The sequence below is a fragment of the Rhamphochromis sp. 'chilingali' genome (genome assembly GCF_963969265.1).
Source record: "Rhamphochromis sp. 'chilingali' genome assembly, chromosome: 9".
In the NCBI taxonomy this organism is placed as follows: Eukaryota; Metazoa; Chordata; class Actinopteri; order Cichliformes; family Cichlidae; genus Rhamphochromis; species Rhamphochromis sp. 'chilingali'.
Window position 1 is genome coordinate 12,655,591 of NC_137936.1, and position 22,962 is coordinate 12,678,552.

A 22,962-nucleotide genomic window follows, 5' to 3' on the forward strand; every position below is an offset into this window, starting at 1 on the left:
GTGCATATCTTTTTGGTAAACTGGTGTGAGTGTCCGCTCAGCGGAATAAGGAAAGGAGGAGGAGTAAGCTCACACCACTCACTGAAACACGCACACATCCCAGAGATAAAGGCAGAGGATGCAGAGAATCGATGACAACCAAGTCAAAGATTCAGTGATCTGTAATGAAACCATAATCCCCTGAAATAAACTGCCCAGCTTGCTCATATTCCTGCAGCTCTTCAAGTGTGTGTCCGCCTGAGTGTGCCTCTGTGGTCAGAGCAAACAGTGGTTGCTAGGTAAAGATGGATTATACTGCAGATCTGGTGCAGACCTGTTTGCACACTGCCAGATGACCAGACATATCAGTCATTATCAGCTCTGACAAGTTTAGAGCACAATGACTAACAAGCTCACTCTATAAAAAAAGAAAAAAGAAGGGAAAAAACAGTGTACACTGGAATGAATAAGTCCATTACTATAGTAGTGTTTTTATTTTCATGGTTCTTTTGTGGTTCTTTATTTATACAGTTTGTGTGCCATGCACTGCAGCTAAACAATTTCTATTATGTCCATAATCATGGTACTTTTGCCTCTGGGTCATTGCACCTAAATGCAATCAGAGCACACTAAAACAGATTTTCCATTAGTAAACAAACTCAACAGCATCTGTGGCTATATAACTGTTACAAATAGCTACCTGCAGTCAGTGGGGGCAGAATTGTATTTTTACATGGAAAAACTATTTTCTTTCTAGATTGTGCAAGACAACATTTACAACCCATATGCTGGTTTGGATTTGTTTTAATGTACCTCTGCATGTGTCACACCGTGACGACAGAATCTGAGGTTCACAGGATTTATATTAATTATAAATCTAGCAACTCTGATGATGCTTCACGCAATTATTAACGCCGTTCCACATAACAACAATTCTTTCTATAATACCAAATGTTGCATGGTTTGCCTCTTTTTAAAAAAAAAAGTATTGTTGCATTATCTTTGACAAAATCTGTAGATAATTTTAGGGACTCAACACTGTCCAGTGTATATGGATGTATTTTTGCCATATTTGCGTTTGATTTTATATTTACCAGACTAACAAATACAATGAACTCTGTAGCTCACAACTAGGGCTGCCACAAACGATTATTTTGATAGTCGACTAGTCACCGATTATTTAGTCGACTAATCAGATCATCATCCACTGGACGTAAAACGTACAGCTTATTGCACCAGCAGCATCTGCTCTATCATTAGCTTACAGCTTTAAGTGTTTAAGGTATGTGCTAACTAAAAATAAAGACATGCTAGTTTATTAAATTTTAATGAAGTTTGCAGATTGTTTAGGTGAAGTTTAATAAATTCAGCCGTCTGCTCCTTGCTATCTAAAATATAACAGGACACCAGAGTATGTTCTCCAGCATCTCACACTTCTGATAATCAGCTGTCTGCTTGATGTTTACTCAGCTGTGTAAGAACTATAACTTTAATCTCAGCCAAACCGATTTACTCAGGAACAAATAAAATACTGAAAAAAGCCAAACAATAACATTTTAAGTTATCTAAGTGACTCATACATCATGTTTGACCTGAGAAGCGAAAAACGATTTGCCGGGAGTCCGGTGTTCTCACGGGCTCTAATGAGCCTTGCCCCCGGCTAGCTATCGAGCTAGTGGGTAACAGACGTCTCCGAAAACGTTGGAGCGCTTTTGAAAATATGTGGTGTCTTGATAAACTGAGCAGATATTTGAGGTTTACACAGCTACATTCTCGCCTGAAAATATGTTAAACGTTTATTTTGTGACCCAGAAAGAATAATAAGAGTAATATTAAAACTAACTAGCTGCCGCCATTGTTGACAACTGAGCTGGGCTGCGCTATGAATTCTGGGACAGAGCTACTTCTTCTTCGGGGTTTAACGGCAGCTGGCATCCTTGTACATGCAGTGCTGCCATCTTCTGTTTCAGTCCGTTATTACACTCTTAAATCCTGCTATTATTCCTGCGTCTTTTGGGATCTTACAAGGCTTCAAACTACGCCTCGACTATTAAATCAGTCGTTGACGATTTGACTAGTCGACTAATCGTGGCAGCCCCTCATGTGGCCAAATATACACATATAAAACAAATATTCAGAAAAAGACTATTTAAATCACAACTAATCAAAACTGCAAATAGACACTAAAAACATAACCAGACTAGAATCAACGCACAATAACCTTTAAATATTCTCACTTAATGGCAGCACTGTCAAAACCTTTGTATCATCTGGTTTAGATACAGGGTGAAAAAAACACAAATATGAGAATAATAAACATTTACATCCTGTGTGTGCTTATACCAGAAAGATGCTACTAATGTCACCTGTCTCTGAGCAGCACTGCTGTTTCTGTGACTCTCAGATCTTCAGTAACTATCAGATTTCCTTAGAAGCAGTTTTATATAATATTTATGTAAAAATAATTATAATTATATACAAGAAGAAAGAATTAAACCACGTTATTGTCTCAGCAGCTTTAAATCAGAATATTGTACTATTGTGAGAGCAGTCTCTTATATTTAACCCTAGAACACTATCGCTAAAAATAGTAACACCATCACTAACGCCGGGTGATTTTTACCCAATATAATATACCCAACAAAAAGTACTTGTCATCAAAATATATAAAATATATGACAACACATGACAAATTAGAGGGGTTTTCTTTTATTTTCAGCTGTGCCATATCTAACAAAATGGAAAAAAAGTTTCATGGGGGGACCCTAAAAAATGCTCCAAAATTTCTGGAAAATTAGCAGTTGGAGAACAAAACAAATCCTAAAAAAAATATAATGATGCTGGAAACTTGGTCTTTGGTCCACCCATTCCTGGGATATTTGAGTCTTCCCTGGTGAAGGCACAGTCTCCTTGACACGCGAACAGCTGCAGGAGAGAGAAACAAAAAATGGCATTTTTTGAGTGGGTAAAAATGACCAGTTGACTAAAATATTTCTTTTTACCATATGAATTCCCTTGGAAATCACCACTTGTTGATATTTATTCATAACCACTGCACTAAATAAGGATAACATGCAAATTCCAGGACCACTTTTACTTACCTATTCCTTACATGCAGTCAGTACACACAGGGTAGTAATGGCGTGGACACACCGGTCGACGGCAGACATGGCACCTGTATCGCGTCTTCCTGTCCAAGCCTGTGGGGCACACCTCACTAAGGGACCACTGCTTTCTGCTGCCACTGGTCGTGCCTCACCTTCAAGAGTGCCAGGGGTAGGGATGTCGAGCACGCTACAGATCAGGACTCTGAGTTGATGTGACAGATTTGAAGAGGGGAGCCTCTGCTCTGCCCATGGTTTGCTGAGTGCCAATGCCAAAGCCTGCATATAAGGCCTCCTCTGCATTTGGTTTTCACCTCTCTTCATTGCATTCTCATTGTGAATGATCCATGAGTTTATCACATCAGCATTGATCATGCCATAGAACACGCAAAGGGGCCATCTCTTGGTTTTTCTTCCACAACCATAGTGAGCGCACATCTGGTCAAAAGTATCGACACCTCCCTTTGTTTTGTTGTAAAATTCAATCACTTCGGCCCTACGAGTGGGTCCTATGCTTGGTTGTGTATGCATGGATGACAGGAGCAGTACAACCTTCTTTTTTGAAGCTTTGTCAGGGAGGAAGGACACCAAGGTTAGTTCTTTGGTAAAAAGAAATGCACTGGAGCCTGGCGCGTGATTTTCTTTAACTTTCATCACTTGTGGGATCTCCCTTTTGTTTGCTTTTATTGTTCCCACTAAGGTCATGCCACAGCTAGCTACATAACATAGCTTTTAGATTAAAAAAAAGAAAAGAAAAAGAAATCTAATCAGCTAACAATTGCCAAGTTAAACAAACCTTACCTCTGTGTTACTCACTAGCTGAGATGCCAAAGACACTAAACCTGCAACAGGGTGACAGCTGTAGTTGAAGAGGGACAGTAAATATGGTGAGCCTGAATGTTGTCACCCTTGAAATGCGGCAAGATCACCTGATTTTATACACTAACACTATCACCGGGTGAAATCCACCCAAAACCTACTTTACCCTCTATCACTATTGCTGGGTGAAATTCACCCGAACACATGCCTGTAGGAAAAAGCGGGATTTGGGGTAGGGAAACACCCACGCCTTCAAAGACGTCAAAGACAATGCTGAAGCTACCCAGAGACCCACCACACTCAGACAAACGCAACATATTGAAAATTATGTAAATACATTTGCTCGGGTGAAAATCACCCGGCGATAGTGTTCTAGGGTTAAAGTATAGCTTCCTTTTAGATTATGATTTCACTCTGCTGTCAATGGACTTACGAAATATGAAACATTATTACTGTTGTTTGACAGCCATGTCCACCTCCACCTGCTGCACTAAAGCTGTATCAGTCATTACGCTCTTATCGTGTAAGCTGAAATAACATAATGCTGAGCTAATAAATAATAAATTGTCTGGTTCCATAAATATAATGTTGGGATTTTGTCCTCAGTTAGTGGAAGAACCATTTCCCCCTTACGGGCAGCTCCGTGTTTGCTTTAGTTTTATCTCCTCGTTCTCTGACGTGAATCAGTGGTGTGGACGAGGAGCTGTCCGCGGTGCTGAAACCGCTTGCGTGTATGTGTGTGTTGGCAGAGTGGGATGTTTCGTGAACTGGGACAGATTTCCCTCATCCACGCTACGAGGTGCATCCAAAAGCACACGAATAATAGCACAAACAAATGCGTGTACGAGAGACTGCGAGGACATTTGGCTCATAAGGATAAGCCACCTTAAAGGGGATCACATAAGACTTCTGTTATTGTTGTTTTCTTCCCGGTGTCTCCTCTTTCTCCTCCTCCTTCTCTTCCTCTGGTTGGGGTGGGGGGGCACTGAGAGATATTTTTAGTCCGAGCCCCCCACCCCCACCACAGTTTGAGTTACATCCTCGGAGACTTGCGCTCACATCCCACCAAAGGTAGACGCCAAATTGACGTCAGAGCACCAGTAATTTGACGTGTGATCACCTCCCTCCTCCCCCTCCCCATCCCGACCACACCACACGCACACCCATGCAGCGCACAAGCCATCCCTCCCCATCACCAGTATTTCCTCTCCTTGGCGGACCAATAACGCGCAGTTTCACTCTCCCTCCATCTCAGCCAGCGGTTTCTTCAAGAATAAACTAAAAAAGAAGAAGAAGATTTATTTATTATCACTGCACGGCGTTCATATCTGAGAATTCTGGCTGCTTATCCTGTCTTGGAGGGAATCAAAGCATCTTTGTAAATATTTTTCCTCTCTGGTTGAATTACCTCTGACATGGAAGTGAGATGTCGTCCGGTGGTGATGTGCTGTGTTTTTGCCGTTCTCTGCTCCGCGCTTCCCCGACAGTCTTCTTACGGGGACAGACAGTACCTGAACGAGTGGGCAGTGGAGATCCCGGGCGGGCTGTCCGCTGCGGAGGCGATCGCCAGAGAGCTGGACTACGAACTGGTCCGACAGGTAGGCACCAACGCCCAGCGGCAATATGCGTGAACGAGTCTAAAATTAACTGTGTATTGGCAGTTTCCGTATTTGGCAAGAAATGAAGGCAAACTGGAACCAGTACAGAATTGTTGCAGGCTCGTTTTCATGTAACAAACAGCTCATTTAACAGTTAGAAATCTGAAAGCAGTGAGTGAAAAGGTAATTAAACGTGGTGCCGACAGTACAGGCTGTGGGCTGTGCTCAAACAACAGACCAGCAGGATATAGCTCTGCCAGTTACTCTGGTTTTTCTTGGTAAAGCCATTAAAGTTGAAGCTTATTGGTTTAACGATAGCCCTAAAGCACACACTGCATTTTTCATTAGAGGAAAATTATTTAATCAAGCTATGACTCACTGTTTACATCCTTCTGGTAACCCATACCTGGGAGTCAGGGTTTTAATATCCCTGCTGTGTGCATCACTGCTTTTCCTGTTACTGGAGACTGACTAATGCAGACCTATGCAAACATATTACACTGAGTCTCAATTAGAAACTCAATTCATTAATTCTTAGTGATCCCCTGACTTTGAAAAGCAGCGGTCAATGATTAACTGATCTTCCGTGTGTAAATGTTATAAGCAGTGTTCATTTGTGCAGTTTCTCCTACGTGAATTCAGTATGTTAGTCTACACGTTTCCAAAGAAGTTTGAAATAATTGCATTCATCCTCATTGGAAATGACATGTGATTGGTTCAGCTGTGGAACAGACTACGAACAGTAATCAATAAAAGCTTTAACAACCTTAAAGATCAATGTAATGTATCCAAATGTGAGCTTTCATAGCTGTAGGCCCCTTTTCTGTAGGCACTGCATTTTATTTGCTTCCAGCTGTAAATATTAGAAACAAAAAGTGTAAATAGGCTGATTTCTAATGATGCAGTTGGTCACATGCTGTAAAATGAAATAAATGAATAAAATATCACTCCTATCGCACATCTTGTCTTCTCCTCGGCAGATCGGGGCCCTGGAAGACCATTTTTTGTTCAAGCACCGCAGCCATCCTCGCAGAATGAAACGCAGCGCCAGCCACATCACCAGGCAGCTGTCCGAGGATGATAGGGTGAGTGGATTGTCTCTCTCCTAGTCTAACCTTTAAAGACTGAAAAAAACAAAATCCAATGCCTTCATCTATCTGTGTATGTGTAGGTGTTGTGGGCTGAACAGCAGTATGAGAAACGGCGCAGCAAACGAGCATCCCTCAGGGAGTGCAGGGACTGCCCGGTGGACAAGCTTTTTGATGATCCCATGTGGAACCAGCAGTGGTACCTGGTGAGTTACACTGAATTAAGTCTCAAAGTATAAAACATTAAAACATTTTGTACTCACTAGAACTCTTTAAACGCCAGATCTAAGTCGGCAACCACACTTCAACTCACATTGTGTTGTGTACTTTGGGCTTGGTTTGGCCTTCTGTTTGCATGCACCCAGTCTGTCTACCCATGAGACATATATCCCAAAGCCCTGTGAGTGCTGGACAGCTCCCTACAGTTTCTGCTCTGTCCCCACAGAGCCCTTGTGCTTCGAGAGGGGGATTAATGCATAAATATATATGCAAAATTTGCACTCTCCGGTCTACAAAATGAACAGCAAACGCTTCCATTTGTTCCCATAACCTCTGCCCAAAGAGTAGAGGAAAAACATGACAACAGTGAAACAATAGCATGGTATCAAGCAGTTCTTGCCAAAAGAGCCATTTGCTTAATTGGTTACCCAGTCCCTCGTGGAGATGAGAGGGATGGAGAGACTATAATCCAGCGGGATGGTGTAGAGTAGAACATTAGGTCTCAATTTACCCTCAATTGGATGTTTTAGCCCTGTGAGGCCAAGTAGTAGCATACAACAGTAGCATGTCACAGCATCATATCCCTTTCCAGATCCATTACTACCATATTCATTTAAACCCTGAGCACAAACTGACCCCAACGTCTTCATAGAGTTTGATCCATAAGTTCAGGACTTTTAGCATGGTTGAATGCAAAGTGCCTACTATTGCAGCTGCTTGGGTTTTTGTAAGCTTTTCAGGGCAAAACACAGCTTTTTTCTTGCCTCTTTTTTAAAAAGAGATGTCTGGCTTTTTTTACAAAAATCATTCAAATTCTGATTAATTGAATTAATTTTAGCTGATCAATTGAGTCACTGCTTTTTCTCTTACCCAAAAGGAAAAATAATAACCCTTTTTTTTTTTCAGAGCGGTCCTTTTATCAGCAAAGTAGGTGAACACAAATGTCGCTGATCATAATAATTAACTGACCCTAACGCTTCTTTAAAGCGATCTGCAACACCTGCCTTACCTACGTCAAAATGGCTACATAACTGTGTGCGGCATATGTGCTGGTGTGTGAGTTTAAGGTGAAAGAAATAGAGAGCAAGGGATGTGCATTACGCTTAGCCCCGACTTTTTTGCACCTGCACTAACTGAACATGAGTCACACGCTTGTGCAGAATAAGAAAACAAATTGAGATGAATCATTTTTGCCGATGAGGGATGATGACACTAATGGAATTGGCCTTAAAGTGCCGCTTAGTGTATTTCCACATCAGCCTGTGTCTGTGCTGCTGCACGGCCCACAAGATATTCCTCCTCAAGCATCATGATTTATTCACTTCCTCCACTCAGCACGGACAAAAGCAGAGGTAGACAAAGCGATGGTCTCAGCCACTATAGTATAATATGTTTGGGTTTTTTTAGCTCTAGTGTATGCACACACAGACACACACACACACACACATAATAAGTAGATAATAAGCAAAGAAAAAAAGAGTGCTGAATGGTAATAGAAGGTTGCAGTGTGTGAGTAAAGCAAAGAGGTGCGACAGGTTACAAGACTCGATGATCACTGATGCTGGATTTGAGGTGGAGCTGTGTGACGGGGGCAGAGGCCAGCATAATGGCAGGGGAGGAGAGCTGGGATGAGTGTCGTTATCTATCGTGAGTGGGTGACTGCCTGAATTTAATCAGAGAGTGACTCATACTTGTAGCCTGAAATCCCCCCTGTTTGCGCGGGTGTGTGTGTGTGTGTGAGTGTGTATCCATGGCTGTACATGTGTCAGTCCACTTTAATTGTGCATCGAGGGATCTTTGTTCTGTGGTTTTAAGTCGCCACTCATTTGTTATATGTGCAGTGAGCGTGGAGAGACTTGAGAAAGCTGCTGCTGTGTTTACCATTAAAATCAATGCATTGCAGGTTACTGAAAGACCCCCTCAGCTGCTGTCAGCATCAACAAGTGAGTCATTTGGTCACACTGAGACAGGCGATGTGTAACTATGTGCTGTCTTGGGCGTACAAGCCGTTCTGACAAACTGCTGGTGAACAAATGTTATGTAAAAGTGTGACAGTTGTTGTGTATTTTCTCTGAGATTTGAGTTCTATTCATTGTCAGCTGCAACTGAGAGGATGGGGTGAAAACAGGGAACTGAGGTGGAAGTCGGGGAGGGAGGGGGGGGAAAAGGGAATATATCACAGGGATGAGTCACATCTTGGGGAAGCGTTCTGCAGTGTCTGTGCATAATGCACAAAGAGCAAAAGAGCAGAGTTCTTTTTTTAGGTTTAACTGTCTCCAGCTCTGAATCATGCTCTTCCCAAAGCAAACAGGCTTCAGCCCTGCTCCCTCTCCATCCACCCCCTGCTGATTTTCCATTTAAAACATGCTTGATGCACTCCACACTGTGTAATGTTATACAGCCGCAGAGATGGATTTCTAAATATGCCGACAGGGGGATTGAATGTGTGTCGAGGCAGGAAAACCAGAAAAACTGTGGGCTGACACACACTTCATCTCCAGATATTGTTAGGCACTTTGAGGGTTAGGCTAATCAGCCGATTTGATGTTTTTGAAAACACAAAAGCCTGAATTATATGACCTTCCCATAGCAATCTGTTTTCAAGTGGCCCAGCAGTGAAAGTGAAGTGACAAAGGAAATGCCTCCAATTCGGTAATGAATTTCGGTAAAGGTCAGTGGAAGAACCAGGAGACTGGAGAACTTTGACTGACCGTTGCATGATAATGCTTTAACAGCCTGACTAAATGAAGTGGTCGTAGATATTTCCCACGTAATCTAACTTGAAATTACTCGTGTGTCATTTTGTGATGTCGTGCCTCTCTTCCAGCAAGACACGCGGACGTCCTCCTCGCTGCCGAAACTCGACCTGCACGTGATCCCCGTGTGGCAGAAAGGCATCACGGGGAAAGGAGTGGTCATCACCGTTCTCGATGACGGGCTGGAGTGGAACCACACAGACATCTACTCCAACTACGTAAGACACCGTTTCCATGGAGACAGCCTCCGTAGTCTGGGTCTGTCGTTTCCATAGCAATGCTGCTGGTGACACCTTGCAAGACGACTCATAAAGGCAGTATTAAATCATCTATATGATAATGCCTACCTCAGAGGAGCTTTATGAGCTTTCATTTCTAGACCCGAAATGGGCGTTTAACTGTAATGATGATTTCACTGCGAATGACTGCACTCCTAGCGAACAAGGATGCAAAATTTGAAAACATTTGTTGTTCCTCCGTGAATGTTTTGACTGTCTCGTAATTATGAGCCGATGAGACTGAGGGCGACTGAAAAGAAGCTCAAAGAGACGTTTCAGTTTGGCATAGTTTCTCTTGTTGAGAAAAACTCTAAAGGCTCCATCTGTGGTTTGGTTTAAAACAGTGCCGTTGCTGTCAGAAGCGAGCAGAAAGCAAGAGAATGAAGGCGGAAGAGACAGGGATTGAGCAAGAGAAGAAGAGAAATGATGTGTGACAGGGGTCATCCACAGGCCTGATGGAAAAGACTCCCACTGTAATCAAGTTAACACTGGTTAATCAACTAGGGCCAATCAAGTGAGACACTCATCCTCAGCGATCAGGGCATATGAGTGGCATGCATTTGCATTTACTTAATGGCAGTCCATTTAAAGATGACAGTCACGGCCATTAAGTTGATGTTAAAGCTGCTGCTGAGAACCAGAAACTGAAAAGAAGCTAAAACAGCTCTGTTTGACTTCCCTTTCAGCTAGAGGATCATTTCTATGATTGACTGCACTTGTAATGCAGGAGAATGACAGGAATGAGAAAAATGGAGAGCAGATATATCTTGCTATAAATAAAAAGGGCAGTTTGTAAATTCATGCCGCAACCTCCTGCCAAGAGCAATAATTCAGTATGTGTGGTTTCACTGTTTGACCACAACACCTCTTTTCTCTGAACGCAATCATATGTGTTACCATGACAGGAGGTAGGCCATGGCGAATCTGTGTTTGAAGCGTGTGTCGTCACTGGCGTGAACCGACCTCATCCCATCTTTTCAGAAACGCCCCCTGACTGTTGTGTTCCCTTGTCACTTTTTCCAGGATCCAGCAGCCAGCTATGATTTCAATGACAATGATCCCGACCCTTTCCCCAGATATGACTCCACTAATGAAAACAAGTAAGTTAATGGCACTGGTATTCTCACTGCTTCATCTGTCTTTCCTTTGTTTTTTTAACAAAATAGGACTAACTCTTCCTCCTGTCACAACCTGGCTTGTAGAGCCGGGACAAAAAGATGGACACACCGTTTGCCAATTTAAACATTATCAGTTACAACAACTGAAATACAAGCTAATGAGGTGTGTAAATCAACAGGATCAGTGGGGTAGGGTGTGCATGTATGAAAAGATATTGCAAGTGTTGTAAATTTAGTAAATAACCAAAAATGAAAGAAAAACAAGTGCAGCGCACAAGCGGGAGTTGAGAGAGTGCCAGATTTATAGTCTGGAAACACAAGGTCCAGGTGTAGCAAAGACTTGAAACACATGAGAAAAGACTGAAAACAAGGGGCAGGGGTCGTCATACGTAGTTTAGCAGTGTAAATCCTTTCCATAAACAGAGTGTTTCTGCAGTAGCTTCAGATAACGGCAAGAAAATTGAAAAACAGCGCTCACGTTGGACTCACTTTACTCCTGTTTAGGTTAACAATCCTCCCTCTGCCAGCTGCCGCACACGCATGCACATCCACACACTTTATCCTCTGCCAGCAACCCCGAGCTCCTTTGTTATCAGAATACTCCACTCCAGTTCAAAGCCTCCTGGATGAATTGGAGCCAGTCAAACAAAAACACCTCTGTTTTAGCCTCTGCTCTAAATATGAAATTCAATGAGATAAGTTATGTAACTAAACAAGGTAGTGGGTAATGAGTGTTGTTAATTAATTGTGTTTTTCTTCTCAGGCATGGCACTAGGTGTGCTGGGGAGATTGCAATGCAGGCAGACAACAATAAATGTGGGGTTGGAGTGGCCTACAACTCTAAAGTTGGAGGTAAGAGGTTTAGTTTCCCTTTTTTTAGATCCACAGTAGACAGATATTTAGGGGAAGGAGGGAGGGGAAATTTATAGATTTATAGATTTATAGCTAGACTGTTGTAGATCTCTCCTCTAAGAGAGGGGACAAGGCTCATGAGTGCCAAGAGTAAATGATGATATTTGTTCTCTATTCAGGATTAAAACATCACTCTTCCCTTTTAAAATCCCATTTGGGCTTTTTTTTTCTTTAGATTTCCTGATGTTGACACTCTGCTGAGAGATGATTGAGGATTTTTGTCCAATGACAAAAACATTTTGACCCAAGTTTAATTATTCATATATTTATTATAAGCCACCTCTTACAGCATCTTTGTCTTTGTGTGTAAAACAGATATTAACCCAAATGTTAAAAATATACCACGTTAAGAATCTCAACAAAGTTGGAACACATGTACCACTGTGAAGCAATCCCGTCCTCTTTTAATGTTCTTCTTAATGTTCTTAGTCAGGATGCAAAAGAGCAGAAATGGCCGGGGGTTTTTTCAGTACTCTGGCTGCTATCCTGGGATTTTTGTTGTTTTGGTTTTATTTTAAGCATGTGTGGAGGAAAGACTTCCTGATGGAGGCCTGATTTTGATACCAGATGGTTACATAATGTCAATCTACAAAATTACTCAGCTCCAATCCACTGAAACAATGATCTGCATATTATGGCTCAAAAAATATGAATGGGCAGCAGCAACATCATCTTTAAAATCTAAAGAGAAGAGTTTTATTCATAGCAAATTAATTAAAGTCTTTGACTTTTCTTTCTTTGTTTTAATTAAACCATAATGAATAGTCAGTAACTGACAGTAAGCCCAAGAGTCTGGACACCGCTCTGACCTTCCCGTCTCACTCTGCTCAGGGATTCGTATGCTGGACGGGATTGTGACCGATGCCATCGAGGCGAGCTCTATTGGGTTCAATCCGGAACACGTGGACATTTACAGTGCCAGCTGGGGACCAAATGATGACGGCAAGACAGTGGAGGGCCCTGGTCGTCTGGCGCAGAAAGCTTTTGAATATGGCATTCAGAAGGTATATGATCCAACTGGGAGCTTTGAAACACATTTGGCATTCCTAATAGGAGCTGCTATGTGCAGCAGAAAGGAAGTGTGATTGGAAAAAATCAATATGGACAACATAATTCGTTCCTGAGAATAAAACTGCTAATGACAAAGTGCCATGACTTCCAGTTTATTAGCAAAGATTGGCAGCGGACAGCACTGATTTACTCTCAGACTGCTTTTGTCAAAATAAGACAAAAACTTTTCACATGAAATTTATTACACCCTACACCTCTAAATAATTCATTAAATGCCAACATTTATATATTAGTGTGTAATCCTATATGACAGCATTACAGTGTTTGTACAGTGTCTTATTAGGAGTATAAGCTACAGGGCAATATCTGATAGCACAAACCCAAGCTGTGCTTGCTTTTGTCTTTCATGCCTTCTGTAGGGCCGTGGTGGAAAAGGCTCTATCTTTGTTTGGGCATCGGGGAACGGCGGCCGCCAGGGTGATAACTGTGACTGTGACGGCTACACAGACAGCATCTACACTATCTCAATCAGCAGTGCCTCCCAGCAGGGCCTGTCCCCGTGGTACGCTGAGAAGTGCTCCTCCACTCTGGCTACGGCGTACAGCAGTGGAGACTACACTGACCAGAGGATCGTATGTAACCATGTCTGTTTGTGTCACATGTAAGGTTAGATTGTGGCATGATTTTCGTTTTAACGTCATTTGTTGCCTGCTTGGTTTTCAGACCAGTGCCGATCTCCATAATGAGTGCACTCAGACTCACACTGGAACTTCAGCTTCTGCCCCGCTGGCTGCTGGAATATTTGCCCTGGCACTGGAACAAAAGTATGATCTAAAATTTGAACTCATTTAAAATATATTCATGCCATTGACAGTTTAAGTATTATTAAATGCTGACTGATCTCACTACTCAGTCCTGACCTTACCTGGAGAGACCTGCAGCACATCGTGGTCTGGACATCAGAGTTTGATCCTTTGGCCAATAACCCCGGCTGGAAGAGGAACGGAGCAGGGCTGATGGTCAACAGCCGCTTTGGGTTTGGCCTTCTCAACGCCAAAGCCTTGGTGGACCTAGCTGACCCGGCCACTTGGAAGCATGTGCCAGAGAAGAAGCAATGTATAGTCAGAGATGATTCTTTTCAGCCAAGGTGTGTAAAATTTTACAGCTGCTGCTCCATTTGTCTGCATGGTGTTAGTTTTATTTCATGTTGTAATTTATTTTTTTTAATTATTAATGGCAACAAAAGGACAAGATTTTTTGATCAAATGATGCATGATGATACTAGCTGTATGACACGTGCACATTGTAACTAATATATCCCGGACATGATCGTGATTAAGTCCACCACACAATCCAACAATCATTTTCAGTATCTAATTTTAGATATACAGAGAGAAAGCTTGTTCCCTTTTGTCCTGACATGTTGATTCCAGCAGAGCAAACAGACAAACCCATCTGTGTTATTAAAGACACATCTGTTACTTGTTGATTCGAGTCATGAGAATATTAAGTCTTAAGCCTGAGCGCAGGAGATTTCTTTGCAATGAAAACGCACGAAAGCCACAGTCATTTAAATTTTATGCCAGCCTTTACCTTTACGTTTACCTGTTTGTTGAGCATTGGCATTAAGTATTCAAATACATAAGCTACCAGCCATGGAGAAAGTAAAAAAAAAAAAACACCTTCCTTTCCCTCTATCTCACTAGATGTCATCTTTATATTAACAAGAAATCGAAGAAAATTGATCCGTCATTGAAACTTTTAAGAGCATATTGGAAAGACCGACAGGCAGCCGAGGTCAGCTGAGCTGTGTCTTCCTGAAAGTGTCTGTTCTGCAATTTGCTTTGGATTATAGGACTCAATAGCACCCAGTTTCCCCATTACCGCCCAACATCCATGTTTAATCCCGGGGATTTGGCTTTACATTTCCGTCAATGCTTAGTGGGCTACAACCCCCCCTCCAGCTTTATGCCAGCTTGAACACGGAAATCCTTTCATTCATGTCTGGGAGAGATGGGGATTAGCTTTTTTATTTTTTTTATGCAAATAAACGAGCAGAGGTTTCAAATGCCTCATATGCATTTTATATGTGTATATATATATGTGTCTGAACTAACTATAAACTGATATGCAAGCTGTGCAACTAAAGTAGTGCAGGATTTTGTTGTTGTTGTTGTTGTTGTTGTTGTCGTTTTGCTTGTTTTAGCTGAGTTACCTGCAAAAATGAGAAAATGTCACGTATGATCAATTTTTGTCGTCATGAGGAGCTGTTTGCTGCCTGCTGTTTCACTGCTATTTTAATGCATCCCGCAGGGAGCTAAAAGCAACGGGGGAGATCACTATAGAGATTCCAACTAAAGCCTGTGCAGGCCAAGAGAACGCGGTCCGCTCACTGGAGCATGTGCAGGTGGAGGCGAGCATTGAATATACCAGGAGGGGGGACCTACACATCACACTCACCTCTCCAGCTGGTTAGAGACACGCACACAAACACAAATAACACACGCGAGCGAAATGACAAAGCTCTCAAATAATCCCTTTTGGCTTTTCCCTCAGGGACCAGTACAGTGCTGCTGGCAGAGAGAGAGAGGGACACATCCTCTAACGGCTTCAGAAACTGGGACTTCATGTCCGTCCACACATGGGGGGAGGACCCTGCTGGTACATGGACCCTAAAAATCACAGATACTGTGAGTTAAGAATATATATATATATATATATACTTATATATGTTGTGATGAAAATCTTCTTTCTACATGTATTCCCAATACAAATTCCACTCTCTACTATAAGTAAAATTAAGTCTTTTTTATATATTATATATATTTTTCAAACCTTACCCAGTCCGGCCGCATGGAGAACAAGGGTCGGATTTTGAACTGGAAGCTGATCCTTCATGGAACATCAGAAAAACCGGAGCACATGAAGAAACCTCGAGTGTACATTCCTTACAATGCCGTGCAGAACGACCGCCGTGGTGTAGAACATATGGATGACATGATGGAGGTGAGTGCAAGTCCAACATAAATTAAAACTGCAGGTGAATCCCTACGAAGGTTTGGATGCTAGACGATTGACAGACAGTAATAAGTGCACAAAGGAACAGATCAAAGCATCCATTTAAGATCAACTTGAGTCGAAAGCGCGAAGTTTAAACTATGTACCAGTTTTTAATTCTAATAGTGATTGGCAGCTTGATGCATATAAATCCTACACCACAGAATCGGTTCAAAGCCAACACGATAACCGTGCTTATGTTGTCTATTTGGTCGACAAATCTTAGTGTAACAAACACAGAAGCTTTTCAGATGTTTGATGATGTAGTAATGATCCTGTTAACTATGTAAAAGAATCCATGCAAAAACAAGAAATGTTCTGAATCCCAGTCAGTGTTATATTTCAGATAATCTCAAAAGATGTGTGGGAATTGAGCATTAGACTAAGTTTGAGAGCAATTGTTGGTGCTGCTCTCCCAGCAGCGCGGGGCAGCATTAGATTAGGGTTAGCACATTTGATAACTTAGACCTCAGAGGGTTAAACGATAAGGAGATGACAGGAACCTTGTTTAGATCTGATAACAGATGTTGTTTTATTTCAGCTAGCCTGTCTACATCTGCAAAGCAGTGATACAGGGATCTTGTCCATAGAAACAATTTTTAAACATATTTTACGACCCACAAGAATCAAAACCAAACTTTAGACCTCCTCATTGGATTATTCTGGTATCACTGTGAGTGTGCCAAACTAATGGCTAGCCTCCTTTCTCTCTTTGTGTCTGCTGTTACAGGAACCAACACAGGCCCAACCTCAGAAGACTGAGAATGCCCAAGCCTCTCCTAATAACTCAGAGAAGGAGATCAAAAAACCCTCAAATTCACCCTTCTCCCCCTCCCTTGCTCTGCTGCGTCTCCTGCAGACGGCCTTCAACCAGCAGACCCCAGCGCTGCAGCAGTCTGAGCCCATTGCCAAGGCCTGGAGGAAGCAGCAGCAGCTGGGCCAGAGCTTCTCTCCCCCTGCTACGAGACTCCCGCCTCAGAAGCTGTACCAGGCTCTGGACATGATCAACAAGTACCGGAGCCCTGAGGACAGTGTCTACAGTGACTACAGTGACGGCTTCTACAGCACCAAGCCGTACAGGCACAGAGATGACCGTCTGCTCCAGGCCCTGTTTGAGATGCTCGACGATGCCCGCAAGTGAAAGTCTAACAGAGCAGTGAGGAGATCTAAGTGGAAGAGACTGTTGGTTTGGGAGCTGTGGAACAAGGTGAAACGAAGAAGGCTGAGACCAGGCACTGGGAGAGGAGGAGGAAAAAAGATACAGAAAAAGAGAGAACTCTTCCTGTTCTGTTGTTCCCCCCAAAATGCTGCATATCTGACCTATTAACCTTCACTTGCCAATCACCTTTTGTAAACAGATATTTAAATTCCTTCATTCAGTGCATAATGTCCAAATGTGATTCAAAGCATCTGCTTTATCTCCATGTAGTGAAAGTAAAAAAAATCATTTACACCAGACGAAAAGTGGAGTTGGTGGTGGTGATGGGGTTGACGGTGGCCTTTTCTCTCATCTCTTTACTGCCTGCTGAAGCATGCCACCTTTAGAATCTAAGTTTTGTAATAGTAGCTATATATTATCTATATATTATTCAGAGACATGGATTGTAATATGGATTTGTAATTACATCAAAAATCTTGACATTCTGATTCAAAAATCCCATTTCTACAGACTTTTTTTGGCATTGTCCAAAGTTTATGTCAATATGTTTCTCACTACAAATTTATTTGCTGTAGGGGACAAATTGATCCTAATTCAAATCAACATGAATTTAAGAGTGAAATTAAATTTGAATTCGATTAGTCATTTGAAAAGGTTTAAAAGTGTTGACTAAAGATTTATTCTCAGGGTGTCAGCGAACCTCAACAGAGGACTTTTCAAAGTATTTAGAGAAATATATTTAGTGTGACAGATTATTTAGTGTAAAATGATACAGATGACACGATAATACAGACGAAACATTAAAACTAGAAAAGATTATGATAGCAACAAATGACTGAAAGAGCACTGGAAATCTTTTCAGTTGGAGCGAATTACAGATTAATCTTCTTGTGCAATTTGTTTAATTTTGTATGAGTATAATGCTGCATTAAATTAAATATTTTTCTATGGATACCTTATAGGTTATGAAACAATATATAGAGTCTCAAACTATTTATTTTCTCGTGACACAGTTCAGTAAAGTCAGTGTAGTTATAATCACTGCAAATGAGCACTGCCAAAAATCCTGCTCTTACAAAGAAGCTCCTGTGCAAAAAGCTCTTTAATCAGAATTTGTAATATGCCATCTATAAACAGTTCTGTGAATCCTGGACACAATTTATTTTTTTTTTTTTTGCATTATTATTTGCAAATAAACCACTTCTCTGGTGTTGTTTGATTTTAATCAATCTATTGACTGACCAAAAGCTGTGTAGAGTAGGGGCTCTGCAGTACAACTCTTAAGCACATTCATGTTGAACGCCTTAAAATATGCTGTAACACATGTGCATACTCATCTCTATGTGATGTAGGTTGGTTTAGAGATGCTAGTGTAAGTGTTTATGACATAAATAGCTATGAAGTTCTTATGCAGAGTCCCTACCCTCCAGCTTGGAGCTGCCCGCCCCCACTGCTCTGCCAGCACAGTGACAGGAAAACAACAATGTTTGGAAAAACGCTTTACATGCACCCTGTAATTTAGCCATTCTTTAGTGTAGTCCATGCTGTTTCCTTTATGTTTTAGTTTCTGGCTGAGACTTCAGGCCAGAGTTGTTTACACAAACCAATGTTATGTTGTGATATCTGTATGGGTGTACAAAAAATTATTATTATTTATCTTAATAAACTGCAAAGTGACTTCTTGTGTGTGTTTGAGTCTCTGGCAATAGGTTAGGGCCACCTTGCTAATACTGAGTTGGATCTCCCTTTTTCTTTCTGCACTGCTGTAATTCAACAAGGTGCTGCAAAGATTCCTCACAGATTTTTAGTCCATATTGACATGAGAGCATCACACAGTTGCTGCAGACTTGTTGGCTGCACATCCATCATGTGGCTCTTCCATTCCACCGCATCCCAAAGGTCTTCTATTGGTGACCAATGGACTTTTGAGACAACCTGGGTACAATAAAGTCATGCTCCAAAAACTAGTTTGAATTTTTTAAAGGTTTGTGACATGGTGCATTATCCTGCTGAATGCAGATGACTACACTGTGGTCATAAAGACACGATAACGATCGCTGACAATACTCAGGTAAGCTGTGGTGTTTAAACGGTGCTCAGTTAGTACTAAGGAGCCCAAAGTGTGCCAAAAACAGACATTCCTCACACTATTAATTCACTAACAGCAGCCTGAACCATTAATACAAGGCAGGATGGATCCATGCTTTGATATTTGCTTTACAGCTGAACATTAGATAGGTTTCCCAATAGATAATCAAGTCCAGATTATACTTTATGAAATCTAGAAATCAACATAATTGAACACATGAATCACAATTTCAAGGAGGCACTAAAAGCACTGAATTTATTGCCATGTGATTGCGTGCAGCTGAATAACTGTTGAGTGTACGACTACATTGATATTTTGTCCAGAAAGACAAGCAGTGGGTGCAGATTAACCAGCGGATGCACTTTGGATTTTTCTGAAAAGCTTCTCTTTTTGAGGCTCAAAATGAACATTCATATTTTTCTTAATGGAAGTAAATTTAAGCCATACAATGCTAACACTCACTTAGCCATGTTCTGTAAAGAACAGTATTGCTATTTATAGAACATGACTAAATCTGCTGTTTAATCCACAAACCTTCTAAAACCTTCCAATAGTTGATTTATCAATTTATTGTCATATAATTGTGGTTTCCTGAGACTAGAGACTCTGGAATCCCCTAGCTTGTCTTTTAGCACTAGAACTTGCATAAGCAGCTTTTACATTAAAAACTGGTAGAGGCATTTATGATACCCAGAAAATAAATAACTAAAATAAATTAGTGTAGTGTTGCTTAGTCTTCTGTGATCCTGAACTTATAAGTGATCATATCTCAGTGTAGGGACCAAAGCCCTGCATTGACACCTCGCACTGAAATTACAACTTGCTGAGAATAGAAAATCTGAAGGAAATGAGATTTTCATGCACTGTCTGTCTAAAATCTACAATTTCTTTTAAATTAAATAGAAGTACTAATTGTCCTAATAAGTTCTATTTTGTTAATTTGCACTGAAATGGGGCCACTGAGCTGCATATGTACACTGTCCAGATATGTTTTAAACCTCATAAACATGCATTAAACCCATAAACATTCAAATATTTGCTTCAGTTACTTTATAATAACCCTCTTTAATTGCTTTTTTTTTCATGTGAGAGTGACAATGTTTTGTCTTATTGTATGATACTTGTTGCAACAATGCAACAAGCAGTTAGAGCAGCTTCTGTCACTGGATTTGATATTGAATAGTGCCACCTTGTGGAGCAGAAGGAGAAAGGATAAGGAAAAAATGCCTGATGCCTGCTGTATGACTTATCTGTGCAAATCTTGAGATTTAAAAATGAATTTGAGGAAGTTGTCCTTCTATTTTGAGTATCCTGTACTGTCTAAACAGAGGGGAAGAAGGAAAGAAGTGTGGGTGTAACACTACCTTTTAATGGTTTTCTTGCCCTGTTATGTCTTACTCTCCTCCCCTCATCTCCTCCCATTTCCCTCTTTTCCCTTCACATCTGGCTACTTTGGTTTTTCTCCAGAAGTGAATACTGCAAAAAGCCTGAAGAAGAATGTGAGAGGGGGGAGATGAAGAAAGGTATGTGAAGAAAAAGGAGAGGAAAATATTATAAACGCAGCGAGAGAAAAATACAAACCATAGGGAAGATGTGGGAAAACTGACCCCGAAAAAAAATCCTGGTGGAAAAACAGTGAGTTAAACAGTAGATTTCCAGGAAGAGACAGAGTGAGCAACAGAGAAACACAAACAGAGGAGCAAAAAAATAGTGCCTTCGGGAAAGGCTCTGCGTGTTTTACCACCAGCAGGTCACAGTATGGCACTGTTCCCTTTCTGCAAGGCGTCATCAGGTTAGTGCAATATCTATGACCACTGCTCCACCTCTTCGACTGATGTCAAATCTGGTTGTTTACGCCTGATTGATTTGTGCTGTATTTATGTACGCTAAAACTGGATTACTTTTAAGATGAAGAGACTCACATTGAATCAAGCAGAAAGAAGAACAGACATAAAAAACTTGCAGTTTTTTAAACCTATCATGCGATACAGAAAAATGTTAGTTTTATCTCGTGCAGTCCCATGTAATGTCAGTCTTTCTTTGCATCTGTGTGTTTGCCTTTCAAGCAGGACCAATCAGAGTGAGCAGAATACAACTAGTCCTGTGCTGTTTTCTCCTGTCTCTTATCATATGTAAGTGTACAGAATAATGTGTTCTGCTCTACCCCTTTGTGTCACTGCATACACCTAGAAGAGTACACAGTAAAAAACCTCAGCTGAGTCATGTGCTCAGTAAAACACACGCTTTTAATTAATTTCCACAGAAAAATGTTTATTTTTTTGCTTTTGGCTTCACTTGGGACAGATTGCTATGAATCATCTCCTCTAAATATTTTGCGCATAGTACAAGTTACAAAGTAGAAGTATATAAGATCAGTTTGCACTGCACAAATAAGCGTCTGGTGTTTCCTCCTCAGACTACCTTCATGGCAGCAGAGCTGCTGCCAGAGTGCACCCAGCTCACCCTATATTTCATCCCTTGGAAATGGACAGGGGGAGAAAAGTGACAGACATGGAGGTGCTCAAGGGAGCAGAATCGCAGACTCCTGCAGAGACGCCATGGGGTGCTCCCTTGGTGTGGGGTGACAGCCGCCACTCGGCATCGTGCAGGGCTAAATTTGCACAACGGGAAATGCGCATAGGTCTGCTGGCCTTTGTGGTGGGGACTTATGCCCAGTTCATCAGGCGTTTCCTGTACTCGGCTGAAACCTACTTTCTTCCTGGTCAAGTAGTCACATACTACATCCTCACAGATAATCCCCGCTCTCTGGATCCCCCCGTCAAGCTGGGGCCTGAACGAGAGATGAAGGTGGTTCCTATTGCCGAGCTGCCCGGGTGGGAAAGGCTGGCTCATCGTCGAATGACCCTTCTTGGTGATGCCATCCGAAAATCAATTGACAGTGAGACTGATTACATCTTCTGTGCTGATGTTGACCAGGAGTTTGTTGCTCCTGTTAGAGCGGAAATCCTTGGAGACCTGGTGGCTACACTGCACCCAGAACTCTATGGGATGCCAAGAAATGCTTTCCCTTATGAGGATGATGAAGGCTCATCAGCTTACGTGGAGGAGGATGAAGGAGACTTTTACTACACCTCTGAGTTTTATGGCGGGGCGGTATCTGAGATGTACAAACTTGCTCTCGCTTGTTCTTTGCTCATTCTTCAGGACCACGCTGATGGGATAACAGCCAGGGGCCTAGAGGAGAGCTACCTGAACCGATACCTGATTGACCACAGGCCGACCTGCGTGCTGTCCCCAGAGTACAGCTGGTGGGATTCTGACCTGTCTGCTCAAGTGCCTGTACATAGGCTGCTGTCCTTGGGAAGGCAATGTGAGTCTTATAATGATAAGCAGAGAGAAGAACACAAATGTTGATTTTTTTTTAAATGAAAAAAAAGACCCATAAATCTACACAGAGGACTGTTTCTATTGTTATATCTGACTGTGCTGTTATGACAGGACAGATGATGGAAAGAAAAGATAACGGAGGGGCACATACTGCAGTTAACGTCACAATTTCCATTTAACTGTTTGTTCTATAGGCCAATAAATGCAGCCTGCAATCACACCAGAGCAAACTGCGCAATCTGCACTGAATTAAAGATCCATTTGGGGGAACGATCCCCTGCACCTCCTATCTCTGCCAGAGCAGACAAAAAGAAATTGACCTGTCTCTTTAAAAGGAAAGTCCTGTCTACTCCATTAATGTCAGCCTCAGAGATACTGCTCCATTGGCTTTGTGGTCAGCAGCGATAAGAGTCAACAGAGTAAGTGC

The 22,962-nt window shown here is 41.8% G+C and overlaps 2 protein-coding genes across 3 annotated transcripts; both read left to right on the top strand.

The window, feature by feature from the left end:
- The first annotated feature begins 5,108 nt into the window (after positions 1-5,108).
- On the top strand, positions 5,109-18,720 carry pcsk1 (proprotein convertase subtilisin/kexin type 1). The gene is made up of 14 exons (XM_080892126.1): positions 5,109-5,500; positions 6,481-6,585; positions 6,672-6,794; positions 9,635-9,781; positions 10,865-10,941; positions 11,723-11,811; positions 12,703-12,875; positions 13,302-13,514; positions 13,606-13,706; positions 13,796-14,029; positions 15,196-15,353; positions 15,439-15,572; positions 15,727-15,888; positions 16,670-18,720. Exons 1-14 carry the CDS (start codon positions 5,318-5,320, stop codon positions 17,078-17,080), a joined length of 2,310 nt encoding a protein of 769 aa, XP_080748252.1. The 5' UTR covers positions 5,109-5,317; the 3' UTR covers positions 17,081-18,720.
- A 1,965-nt stretch (positions 18,721-20,685) lies between these two features.
- LOC308402982 (globoside alpha-1,3-N-acetylgalactosaminyltransferase 1-like) lies at positions 20,686-22,889 on the top strand. 2 transcript variants are annotated; one of them, XM_080892163.1, is made up of 3 exons: positions 20,686-20,979; positions 21,254-21,319; positions 21,604-22,889. In XM_080892163.1, the coding sequence occupies exons 1-3, from the start codon at positions 20,946-20,948 to the stop codon at positions 22,560-22,562; spliced, it is 1,059 nt and encodes a 352-aa protein (XP_080748289.1). In that variant the 5' UTR covers positions 20,686-20,945; the 3' UTR covers positions 22,563-22,889. The 2 variants fall into 2 exon arrangements, with proteins under 2 accessions (XP_080748289.1, XP_080748290.1); XM_080892164.1 differs by having other exon boundaries at positions 21,257-21,319.
- Positions 22,890-22,962: the final 73 nt, after the last annotated feature.

Excerpts from the sequence above, each read along its gene's own strand:
- pcsk1 (XM_080892126.1), top strand. The coding sequence starts at position 5,318 with ATGGAAGTGAGATGTCGTCCGGTGGTGATGTGCTGTGTTTTTGCCGTT. Across the intron at positions 6,586-6,671 it reads AGCTGTCCGAGGATGATAGG|GTGTTGTGGGCTGAACAGCA; the intron begins GTGAGTGGATTG and ends GTGTATGTGTAG. Across the intron at positions 15,889-16,669 it reads ATATGGATGACATGATGGAG|GAACCAACACAGGCCCAACC; the intron begins GTGAGTGCAAGT and ends CTGCTGTTACAG.
- LOC308402982 (XM_080892163.1), top strand. The coding sequence starts at position 20,946 with ATGGCACTGTTCCCTTTCTGCAAGGCGTCATCAG. Across the intron at positions 20,980-21,253 it reads TTTCTGCAAGGCGTCATCAG|CAGGACCAATCAGAGTGAGC; the intron begins GTTAGTGCAATA and ends TTGCCTTTCAAG. Across the intron at positions 21,320-21,603 it reads TCTCCTGTCTCTTATCATAT|ACTACCTTCATGGCAGCAGA; the intron begins GTAAGTGTACAG and ends TTTCCTCCTCAG.